Here is a 12,162-nt window from a genome sequence, read left to right on the forward strand (position 1 = left end):
CCACTTCTGGCTTTTTCTGCTTATGTGGTGCTGAGGAATCGAACCCAGGGCCTCATGCATGCAAGGCAAGCACTCTACCACTGAGCTACCTTCCCAACCCCTCCTCCCCGCCAATCAGTTCTAAAAGGAGCAAGAAAGGTGAGGCAGGTAACTCAAAGGAACCAGTTAGTAAAACCTTCCCTGCACCCTCCTTCTACTTAGGAACACACAGTCAAACTACAAGGTTTTCCTGCTTGGGCCTAGGGAACTTGTCCCTTCAAGGACTGAGTTTTATGGGAAAAAAGAGCAATGTGAATGGAATGGGATGGAGTTGCATATTAAGGAGGACACACATTTCTAAGAATCCTCTCATTTCTTAAATACTTTCTTTTAAACTCCTGATCCTTCTGCCTCAGCCTCCTGAATACTGAGATTACATGTGATACTACCATATTCAGCTTGGTTGCCAGTATAGTTTGAGAGGGAACCTACAGACTCCCTGGGGGATACCCCACTCCCACCTCGGTGAAGGCCAATGAGAGAAGAGAACTATGGCAGAAATAGAAGACATAGCCTCCAGTCTCCTCTCTTGGGGTAACCTCAGGTAAAGTATTCACTTCCCTTTCTGGGCCTGTTTTTTACTACTGAAAGGGGAAGAAACATTAGATGGAATGAGCTACAAGCTCTTCTAGTTTTGGTCCTTTGTGAGTCTGCTTTACCCTTTTCCCCTTCTGCCCATCCTTCCCCATTCCCAAGCTCACCCACTGTCCAGCGAGCCATAGCCCTCAGTCATCTCTCGGACCACAGCTGTGTTCTTCCAGAATAACAGCTCCACAAAGGCTTTCTGGTTGATTGCAGCCAATGCAAAGAACTTGCCCAGGATATATTTGGCAAAAGTCACTAGCTCCTATAGGAGAGGGAGGCTGAGGATATCTTGGTCCAAATGAATACACAGACCTGTCCCTAGTTATTTCTTCTCCTCCTTTAGACTCTTCTGTCCACCCCCATGCAGCTCCCTCAGCCTGTCTGCTGACTTTCTTGTCTTCTTCTCTCCCAGTCCTCGACACCTCTTAGCCTCCTTTATCTCCTAAAATTGTTCACACACACACACACACAGCACATACAGACACAGCCCCCATTCCTTGGTAGCCTCTCACTTTGTAGGCTCCAGCAGCAGGGTCATTAAGCAGACGGTTGAAGAGGCAAAAGATTGAAAGCTGGAAAAGAAGGGCTTCCATTTTGAGGTCATGGGCGATCCGGTGCAACATCTTGACAATGCAGTGGTTAGTGTGGGCACTATTCTGCTGGTAGCTTCGCAGCAGAAGCACATAGGCTCGCACAATAGTTGAGGAGGCATAACTGTACCAAAACAGGAAGGAGAGGGGAGGTCAGCATCAGATCCACGTTCATCCTCACAGCTGCCACCTGGGACTAACCTCTCAGCGCATACCGTTTCAGATAGTCCAGAAAGTTAAACTCTTTCTCTGAAACCTGAACCACCTGCAACTCCTCCTCGGCCTCCTCCTCCTCCTCCTCTTCTTCTTCTTCTGCAATTCCCTCAGCTGGGCCCTGTTGTCCTATACAAAGAATGAGATCATTATGTCTGTGATGGTCGTGCTCAAGCAGAGCTGGGAGTGTGGGAGTGGAGACTCACGGGGAAGTGGGGCAGACAGGATTTGTTTCAGCAACTGCACCTCCTCCTCCACGGAAATGTCTGGAGAGCCGAACACATCTCCTTCTGGCCATACCTCCCTGGAGCACACACACAACAAAAGCCTTTAGCCATAGGAAATCTGAGTTGTAATTAGAAATGGGAGAAGGAATTTAGACCTATTTTAGTTTTCAGCTAGAAAGAGAATGCAAACTATTACTGCAGTGATGAGACAATACTAGAAAAAATGTTCCTCAGAGGGCACATTGCAATGAAAACTATTTAAGAATAAAATGCAAACAACCTAAACACTTAGTTGATCAAATGTACACATTTTTTGGAGGCATTAATGATTATTAAAATATAGGTGACAAGAAAGTATTCTTTTTTTTTTTTTTTTTGGGTCCAGTCATGGGGCCTGAACTCTGGGCCTGGGCGCTGTCCCTCAGCTCTTCAGCTCAAGGCTAGCGCTCTACCACTTGAGCCACAGTGCCACTTCTGCCTTTTTTCTTTTTGCTTATGTGGTGCTGAGGAATCGAACCCAGGGCCTCAGGCATGCAAGGCAAGCGCTCTACCACTGAGCCACCTTCCCAGCCCAACAAGAAAGTATTCTTAAAATGTTCTGAAAACATACACAATTTTCCTTCCTTCCTTCTCCTTTTCCTCACTCTCTCTCACCTTCCCTTCTTCCCTTCCTTCCCCTTTTTCCCTTCCTCATTTCTCTCTCTCTTCTGGCACTAGAGGGCTTGAACTCAGGGGCCTCATACACAGTCAGTTTACTGGATCAAAGCTTGTATTCTATCACATGCCTTCAGACTGATTTTTTTGCTGCTTAATTGGAGATGGAGTCTTGGAGACTTTTCTGCCCAGTCTGGCTTTAAATCCTGAGTAGCTAGGATTACAGGTGTGAGCCACCAGCACATATCTTTCCCCTGTCCCCTTAGATTTTAAAAATATCACTGTGGGCTAGGAATATGGCTTAGTGGTAGAGTGCCTGCCTAGCATGCATGAAACTCTCTGTTTGATTCTTCAGTACCACATACACAGAAAAAGCCGGAAGTGGTGCTGTGACTCAAGTGGTAGAATGCTAGCCTTGAGCAAAAGAAGTTCAGGGACAGTGCCCAGACCCTGAGTTCAAGTCCCAGGACTGGCTAATAATAATAATAATAATAATAATATCATCATCATCATTACTGTGTAGCCTAGTGATCATCCTGTCTCAGAAGTTGAGGGTTGTGATTACAGGCATTCATCACCATGCCTAGCTCCTTCACTTGTAGAAGTGTATATATTATATACATCACAGAACAAGACACTTAAGATTACTCAACAAAATGTTAACAATGGTTATCTTTGGCTAGTAGAATTATCTTTAGGGGCTGGGAAGGTGGCTCAGTGGTAGAGCACTTGCCTTGCATGCCTGAGGCCCTGAGTTTGATTCCTCAGCACCACATAAGCAAAAAGAAAAATGCCGGAAGTGGCGCTGTGGCTCAAGTAGTAGAGTGCTAGCCTTGAGCTGAAGAGCTGAGCCCATGCCCAGAGTTCAGGCCCCATGACCAGACCAAAAAAAAAAAAAAAGAGTTATCTTTATTTTTTCCTCCCAATGTCTGATATTTCTCAAACAGAAAAAAACTCCAGTTATCCAATCAAAGATCTCATGGACTCAGTACTCAGTATGAGCTCTGATGGGACTTCCCTCTCCTTCAGACTGAGAACCCTGTAGCATAAAAGGCTTACTCATGCCTTTAAAGACCAGGAGGATGGGTGGACAGGAAGCTTACCGGGCAGACCTCAGGAGGGCCAGGGCCTGTGGGGCCTGGCCAGCCAGGAGACAGTCTTGGATCCTCACCATGGCTTCTGCCCGCTGCTCTTCCACTGGCACCTCTGAGGCCGCATCAAAGGGAACTGGGGATTCTACATTGAACTCAGAATCCTAGAGATGGGCAAGGCGAGTTGAGGAGACCATCTACCCAGAGCACTACCTTTGGAAAAGATAGGGGCTCCGTAACTACCTACCTGGGCACAGCATTGCAGCTGCTCAGCAAGGGCCGGCCACATGGCCTCCAGCTCCTCTGGACTATGGGAGATATTACCAGAAGCTTGGTCTAGAAACTTCTTCTTCTTCTTTTTCTTCTTTCGTTTGTTCTATGGAGAAAGAAGTGTATAAGAATAGTAGGAGACTGAGGAAGTCTTTTATTTTTTTGGGGGGGTCCGGTCGTGGGGCCTGAACTCTGGGTTTGGGCACTGTCCCTCAGCTCTTCAGCTCAAGGCTAGCGCTCTACCACTTGAGCCACAGTGCCACTTCTGGCTTTTTTCTTTTTGCTTATATGGTGCTGAGGAATTGAACCCAGGGCCTCAGGCATGCAAGGCAAGCGCTCTACCACTGAGCCACCTTCCCAGCCCTGAGGAAGTCTTTTTGCATCCATGTCTTCATTATTATAAAACTAATGAAATGGTCATTCACACAGTGCCCATTATGTACTGCTCATTAGCAATGGGAAACAACATAAACAGTGTACTTTCACTTTTTTTCCATCTTTTTTTTTTGGTCGGTCATGGGGCTTGAACTCTGGGCCTGGGAGCTGTCCCTCGGCTCTTCAGCTCAAGGCTAGCACTCTACCACTTGAGTCACAGCGCCACTTCTGGCTTTTTTTTTCTTTTTGCTTATGTGGTGCTAAGGAATCGAACCCAGGGCCTCAGGCATGCAAGGCAAGCACTCTACCACTGAGCCACCTTCCCAGCCCCTTAAACAGTGTATTTTCTTGCTTCTGAGAAACTTATACTCTAGTGGGAGAGACAGACAAGTAAATAAGAAATTACATCACAAAGCAGATGATAGCTTTAATGCGGGTGAGCACAAAATGCCTATATTCTAGAGTAAGAGAGTTTGCCAAAAAGCAGCAATAACTTAAGAAGCCTCCAGACAGAAGAGATTTACTCAAGAATCAAGAAAGATACATGAAAAATCTTGGTAAAAGACAAAGCTCAGCCGGGCCCTGGTGGGTTCATACCTGTAATCTTAGCTACTCAGGGGGTTGGGTTTGAGGATAACAGTTCAAAGCCAGGCTGGGCAGAAAGTCTGTGCGACTCTTATCTCCAATTACCACTGGAAGTGGCACTGTGGCTAAAGTGGTAGAGCACTTGTCTTGAGCTGAAGAGCTCAGGGACAGTGTCCAGGCCCAGAGTTCAAGCCCCACGACAAAAAAAAAAAAAAAAAAGTGTACACACACACACATACACACACCAACTGGATAAATGACAGTACCTATTATTACTGATAATACCAGAGTCTAAATATAAAAAGTACCTTTGGCAAACTCTCGTTGGTATATAGTTGCTTCAGAATTTTAAGCTATAGAACCTAGAATTAATTATAGGGAGGTTCTGGTACAAAATGTGTTCTTACAAAGCAGAGTCTCCTATGTCTCCAGAATACAAATTCCTTGGAGTTTTCCTCTCATGCTTGGCTTTTCATTTGACTTGGGAGTCATGAATAGATATTACAATCCCAGTATAAGGATCTAGAAATTGATATGATCAACTGACTTTATTCTAGTTACAACTAACTAGAATAACTAACATGATTAGATCCCTAATTTCCTTACTTTCAGTTTCAGGTTTTCTCCATTTGACCATAACATTGCTGAAACATACCAGGAAATACTACAGCATAATTTGTGAACTCTTAAAACTATGAATGGCTCAAGGCTTATGTGCTTGTAAATGTTCACTAAATGTTTACTGAATTAATTATAGCAGCTCATGAATTAATCTAATGGGAAAAGGAAACTATAGTAGACTCACACAGGCAATACCACAGACCTTTTAGTATCATAAGAAATAAATATTATGCTGTTAGAACTATCTTTTCCTAGTTACTAGGCAAAGTTACTACTTAGCAGTCACTTTAGAGTAGTTCTAACAAATCAGCTTAAGCTTGCAGAAAACCTGAGGAGAAAGAACCCTCTGTCCTTCACCCTCCTCTAGAGCTCTTTCCACACTAGGGGCCGCCTAGTACCTGCACCACTAGGTTCCCACGGCTCCGACAGAACCGCTCCAACATCTTGAGGAAGAGGTGAGTGGTTTCCACCAGGTCACGAAGGAAAGAGCGGGGCTGACATCGCTCGTCAAACTTTCGAAAGAGTGTCAAGAACAGTTCTCGGTATTCCATCACATAGAAAATGTTGTCTAGGAGTGAGGAAGAGAAAGGAAGGGAAGGATTGGTCTGGGAAGCCTGGAAAATGAAAAGGTGAATGAAGCTGGGATTGGGAAGAATGAGAAGGGATATGGTGGCACATGCCTGTAATTCTAACATTCCAGAGGCTGAGATAGGAGGATTACCAGTTGGATGCCAGCCTAGGCTACATGCTGCGATCTTGTCACAAAACACACACACACACACACACACACACACACACACGGAAAGGAAGGGGATGCTGGGAAAAGAGAATAGGCCAGGCCTCACTTTTGCACACACACACACACACACACACACACGGAAAGGAAGGGGATGCTGGGAAAAGAGAATAGGCCAGGCCTCACTTTTGATGATACGACTGCTCTCCCTCACAGTCTCATCCGGAGACATGTCCATCTCATTCACGGTGGCCAGCAACTCCTGATAGGCCTTTAGGGCCAGATGCATTCTGGGAATTGAAGGCCCAAAATGGACAACTTAGCATACTGGCTTATAGAAACATGCCCCCCACCACACACACAAAGTATTTCCCCAAACAGAAAAACCTGCTAGTCCTTGCTCCCTACCCTGACCACTTTACTCTGAATCTGGAAACAGTATCATCTGAAATTCAGGTATTCAGACTCCCATCTGGCCAAGATGGGAGTTAACCACCCCCCTCACCTGCGTGCCCAAGAGGCGGCTTCTTTACGATCAGTCAGCATCATTTCATAGTAGTTGGTAAGATTCTGCTCAATGAAGTGAAAGGCACGGACACTGAGGGTTTCAGAAACTAAGCCTGGGCGGAAGGAGGCAGCTCGGTTGAAGGCCATGAAGAAAGCTAAGGCCCACATATAATAGGTCTCATCATGCTGTTGAGCTTTCTCACGAAGCAGGTGATCCTAACAATCAGATCAAGAAGGGAAAAAAAAAGCCATGACCTCATGGATTCCAAATTCTTGGTATGACGGGGTACATCCTCGATACAACTATATAGTCTTCTCCAGGATCCACAATTCCCAGTTCTCTTGCTCTTCCCCATCTGTGCGTATCTCCCTCCCCTTACTCTGGGGCAATTACTCTAGAATCTTTTTCAAGGCAAGCACTCTTCCACTGAGCCACCTTCCCAGCCCCTAGAATCTTTTTGATCATGCCAATGACCCATTCCCTTCTTGGCATCTTAGTTTCTCAGCGGCACTCATTTGTTCCTTCTAGAATTACAGGTGAGAGCCACCAGCGTCTGGCTAGGTTACCATACTTTTTTTTTTTTTCTTTTTGTCAGTTATGGGGCTTGAGCCCTGGGCCTGTGTGCTGTCCCTCAGCTCTTCAGCTCAAGATGAGCGCTCTATCACTTGAGCCACAGCACCACTTCTGGTTTTCTGGTGGTTAGAGATAAGAGTCTCACAGACTTTCCTGCCTGGGCTGGCTTTGAACCGCAATCCTCAGATCTCAGCCTCCTCAGTAGCTAGGATTACAGGCATGAGCCACCAGTGCCCAGCTTAGATTGCCATTCTTATCCATACTGGCCACATCACGTCTCTGGCCACTTGACTATTCTATCCCAGACTGCCTCTCTATCCCTGCTGACTCACCTTTACTGCACCCATGAGCCGGTTGTAACAGTTCTCCAGGAACTCAGAGCAGAAGTCTCTGAGGAACAGCCTCACGTTGAGGGCTGAGCGGCGCTGGATGGACAGCTCCTTGGCAGCCTGACGACGTTTAGGTAGCCTTCGGGGCTGCTTCCCCAAATCGGAACTGTAGTTTCGGAGCTGGTGGTATAGGTTGAGGAGTGAGAATTACTTCTAGCCATCACCCTCCTCTATAGCTCTTTTCTCATCCCTGGTGCTGCAATTTCCTCAGAACCTTTTTCTTTTTTCCTTTTTTGTTCTTTCTCTCTCTCTCTCTCTTTCTTTCTCTTTTTTTTTTCTTTTTTCTTTTGCCAGTCTTGGGGCTTGAACTCAGGGCCTAGGCACCATCCCTGAGCTTCTTTTGCTCAAGGCTAGTTTTCTACCACTTGAGCCACAGCTCCGTTTCTGGCTTTTTCTGTTTATGTGGTGCTGAGGAATCGAACCCAGAACTTCATGTAAGCATTCTACCACTAAGCCACAGTCCCAGCTTCAGAACCTTCTTAAAGGTTCCCTGCCTCTGATAGGAGATAATGTGGCGAATACCACATTAGAAAGTTCTACTTCATTTTCAGTCACTGACTTCCTAAACTTATAAAGAAGCTAGTTGGGGACATGGCTGAAGTGGTAGAGCACCAGGCAAACAAATTTCAGGCCCTGAGTTCAAGCCCCAGTACTGCAAAAAAAAAAAAGAGATACCCATCTCCTATAACTCCAGTGTGCCCACCCCAGATGTGCAAATACTCACATTGTGAAGGCCTTTGTGAAATATGAGGTCCCTCTCCCCAATGGACTTCAACCCCTGGACAATGTAGGAGCCCCCAAATCGAGAGTGCCTGTAGGGAGGAAAACAAAGGCCAAAGTGATCCCTCCATTCTCTGGAAACTTTACCCTACTCTTTCACCAGCATTTCAGGGCCAGTGAGAGCTTCCAAGTGTTATCCACTCTACAATCTCTGAATTGGCTCCGGCACTCAGGGTCCTTGATATTAAGCAGAACTTAATATCAACGAGGCAGAGCAGCTGTGATTCACCTGTTGCCTCGCTGGAACGCTCGCGTCTTCTTTTCTGCCATCTCTCGCTGACGCAACACCTCCAGTTCTGTCACATCCATGTTCCGCTCCTGGGCTAAGCGTCCCTGCCCTACTCCTGCCAGCTGCTCAGGGTTCTAGATTTGGAGCAAAGAGGCGACAGTCAGAACTATCATTCTTCATCCCGAGCACATTCCTATTGGGGATTGAATGGAATTGTGACAGGAACCTAGACTGAAGACATGCCTTCTCTACTCCATACCCTGTGTTCTGTACATGATTCAGCCATCATTATTACAAAAGCAGTTCTGATCAGGTAGCATAATACAGATGGAGGGTACTGGGGCACTAGCCAAGGGTCTCACCTGGTCACGAAACATAAGGGAGACAATCTCTAGCACATGCAGGCTCCACTGCTGCTCAGCAGATGAGCTGGCCAAGAAGAGGAGCAGGTCATCCAAGCCACTGAGGTGAATCGCCCAGAGAAGCTGGTCATGGACACTGGCATCATCATCGATCCTCTGTGCAGTGAGTGGCAAGGAGAGGAAGGGAGCGTGCTCAGTTCCATGGCCCAGCCCAAGAGTTTTCTACCTCACTCCTGGGTCCAAGGTTCCTCCCCAAGGCAGGAAGGCTTAAAAAGGGAAGCATGGGGCTGGGAAGGTGGCTCAGTGGTACAGTGCTAGCCTTGCATGCATGAAGCCCTGGGTTAGATTCCTCAGCACCACAAGAGCAGAAAAAGCTGGAAGTGGTGCTTGGCTCAAGTGGTGAAGCACTAGCCTTGAGCTGAAGAGCTGAGGGACAGTGCCCAGGCCCAGAGTTCAGACCCCACGACCAAAAAAAAAAGGCAAGTACAACCAAACCAAGTGTAGGAACTCAGATGCTCCAAGACCCTCACCTTTTCCTGCTCAAGGTCTGCTGGAACATGTAGAATATTTCTGACCAGCAGCAGGATCCTCTCAATCAGTATGTTGTCTTCTTCCTGCCGTTCCTCCCAGCCCTAGTCAGAAGGAAAGAATGAGAAGGAGAGACTCCCTGTGGAAAGCAGGTGACATCTACTCAGGCTGCAGAAGAGAATCAGAATTTAAAAAAAGAGTTCAAAGCTGGGTACTGATAGCTCATGCCTGTAAGTCTACCTACTCAGGAGGCTGAGATATGAGGATCAGGGGTCAAAGCCAGCCCGGGCAGGAAGGGTAGGAAAGTCCATGAGACTCTTATCTCCAATTAACCACCAGAAAACTGGAAGTGGCACTGTGGCTCAAGTGGTAGAGCGCTAGGCTTGAGCTGAAGAGCTGAGGGATAGCTCCCAGGCCCAGAGTTTAAGACCCACGATAGACCAAAAAAGAAAAAGAAAAAGAAAAAAGTCCTGAAGAGGCTAGGTGATTATACAGTAGACTATCATATTCCCAAGATATCCCAGTATAGGGATATCTCTAGACCCAGCATCTCCTCTGTACAGGGAAAGTGCAGAGTGCTGAAGGCTCACTCACCAGCTGTAGCAGCTCATACAACGTTTCACTAAGGACTCCAAAAGCCTTCTCACTGGCAAAGGCCTGCAAACAGGGAACAGATCTTATATATGGTACGCATCTCTTCTTTCCCCACTGTCCCAAACTCTGACATGGGGCCACCGAAAGAAGGCCTCACCTCTTTGTAAGCCTGCAGATAGCCTAGCACCTGCAGAAAGTGGTGCCGCACACTGGCCTCCTTAGGCACACTGCCGAAACAGAGTAAGGCTGGTTGTGTCAAGTTCACCATCAGTCTGGGGAGACGATGAAGAAGAAAGAAGTAATTAGGCAGGCACAAACACACCAAACACAATGCTTAAACACAAATGCAGCCAGGTGCTAGTAGCTCACTCCTGTAATCCTAGTTACTCAGGAGGCTGAGATCCAAGGATCAGGATTCAAAGCCAGCCTGGGCAGGAACATCCGTGAGACTCTTATCTCCAATAAACCACTCAGAAAACTGAAAGTGGCACTGTGGCTCAAGTAGCAGAGCGCTAGCCTTGAGCTGAAGAGCTGAGGGGCAGCACCCAAGCCCAGTTCAAGCCCCATGACCAAAAAACAAAACAAACAAAAAAACACCCACAAATGCAGCTACATGCATGGTGAAAATCAAAAGGCTGGGAAATGAAACCTGATGACGGCATCAAAGAGAGGCTTGTCCTGGCGGTGCTGGGTGAGGATGGGTAGAAGGTCACTCTGCAGGATCTGGGCTGCTCCCAGCTGCTGTCGTGCATCCCGGGTCTCATCCTCATGCCTCAAGTAACGGATCAAATCTTTCACACTCTCTGAAGACAGACAGAATGAAGCTTGTACCTAGAACCCCAGGAGAAACTCCACCCAAGCGCCTCCCGGAGACAGATCTCCTCAAGTCAATAGAGTTTTTACCTGATTCCTCAAAAAGATACTCACCTAAGCAATCTGGTTCCTTGTGGTAAGTGTCTCCCTCCAAGTACCCTAGGGCACTACAAGTGGCTAGAAGTTCACAGTTCATCATGTTTAAGTCCATATATCAGAGGACCAGCCAACAGAGAAGTAAGGAATATGCAGACGCGGGAGAAGGAAAGTCTGATGAGGCCTATAGAGACAAAGGAAGAATGTAGGGTCTTTTCTGTAAAAAAGGAGAGAGGAACAAACATACTAATGCTGAGTATTCTGAGCAAGATCTTCAAATGCTCCCAGTTCCAAGGACAGTCTTTGGGGTATTTTTGTCAGTCGTGAGGCTTGAACTCAGGGCCTAGGTGCTGTCCCTGAGCTCTTTTTGCTAAAAGCAAGCACTCTACAATTTTGAGCCACAGTTCCACTTCAAGCTTTTTTGGTTATTGGAGATAAAAGTCTCATGGAGCCAGGCACTAATGGCTCACGCCTGTAATCCTACCAACTTAGGAGGTTGAGATCTGAGGATCATGGGCTCCAAGCCAGCCTGGAGAGGAAAGTCTTTGAGACTCTTACCTCCAATTAATTTACAGAAAAAGTGGCTCTGGGGCTCAAATGATAAGAGTACTAGCCTTCAGCAAAAGGAGCTCAGGGAAAGCACCCAGGCCCAGAGCTCAAGCCTCAGGACTGGCAAAAAAAAAAAAAAAAAAGACAGAAGGAAAGACAGAAAGACAAAGACAGAAAGGAAGGAAGGAAGGAAGAAAGAAAGAACGAAAGAAAGAAAGAAAGAAAGAAAGAAAGAAAGAAAAGTCTCATGGTCTTCCCTGCCTGGGCTGGCTTTGAATCCTGATCCTCAGGTCTCAGCCTCTTAAACAGCTAGGAGTCACTGGTGCCTGGCTGGTGTTTGTTGTTGTTGTTTGCTGTTTTTTGTTATTACCTGATAGAATAAAGGGGCTCATGCATGCTAGGCAAATGCACTACCACTGAGCTACATTCTTAGGCCCTTAGGGCTAAGCTTAAAATTTAGCTTCAAGCTAAGCTTCTACCAAATAAAACCAGTAAGTTCTACCCTATAAATGGGGCAGGCATCTGCTCCATAGGAAGAATGGTTACTTAGACAAGGGCATGAACTCTGAGACTTTCACCTCAGAAAGCTCTGCAGCCTTGGGAGGAAAAGGGTAAGCTTATCTTCTCCCTCAAAATGTTCAGATCCAGTGCCCCTCTCCCCCCCAACTTTTTTTTTTTTGGGTCCGGTCGTGGGGCCTGAACTCTAGGCCTGGGCCCTGTCCCTCAGCTCTTCAGCTCAAGGCTAGCGCTCTACC

At 46.7% G+C, this 12,162-nt stretch overlaps 1 protein-coding gene across 1 annotated transcript in view; it reads right to left on the minus strand.

The window, feature by feature from the left end:
* Positions 1–12,162, minus strand: part of Timeless (timeless circadian clock) — a 32,148-nt gene that overhangs the window by 5,373 nt on the left and 14,613 nt on the right. Inside the window, exons 2-19 of the mRNA XM_013018378.1 lie at positions 10,877–11,042; positions 10,599–10,752; positions 10,107–10,221; positions 9,950–10,012; positions 9,358–9,459; positions 8,828–8,983; positions 8,466–8,599; positions 8,181–8,268; positions 7,400–7,576; positions 6,492–6,709; positions 6,173–6,276; positions 5,649–5,818; positions 3,647–3,775; positions 3,412–3,563; positions 1,634–1,731; positions 1,430–1,556; positions 1,137–1,338; positions 745–886 (exon numbers count right to left, since the gene is read on the minus strand). Coding sequence (XP_012873832.1) covers positions 745–886; positions 1,137–1,338; positions 1,430–1,556; positions 1,634–1,731; positions 3,412–3,563; positions 3,647–3,775; positions 5,649–5,818; positions 6,173–6,276; positions 6,492–6,709; positions 7,400–7,576; positions 8,181–8,268; positions 8,466–8,599; positions 8,828–8,983; positions 9,358–9,459; positions 9,950–10,012; positions 10,107–10,221; positions 10,599–10,752; positions 10,877–10,973 — 2,428 coding nt within the window. The 5' untranslated portion in view covers positions 10,974–11,042. The remainder of the gene's footprint in view (positions 1–744; positions 887–1,136; positions 1,339–1,429; positions 1,557–1,633; positions 1,732–3,411; positions 3,564–3,646; positions 3,776–5,648; positions 5,819–6,172; positions 6,277–6,491; positions 6,710–7,399; positions 7,577–8,180; positions 8,269–8,465; positions 8,600–8,827; positions 8,984–9,357; positions 9,460–9,949; positions 10,013–10,106; positions 10,222–10,598; positions 10,753–10,876; positions 11,043–12,162) is intronic.

The sequence above is a fragment of the Dipodomys ordii genome, unplaced genomic scaffold (assembly GCF_000151885.1).
Source record: "Dipodomys ordii isolate 6190 unplaced genomic scaffold, Dord_2.0 Scaffold3, whole genome shotgun sequence".
Lineage (NCBI taxonomy): Eukaryota > Metazoa > Chordata > Mammalia > Rodentia > Heteromyidae > Dipodomys > Dipodomys ordii.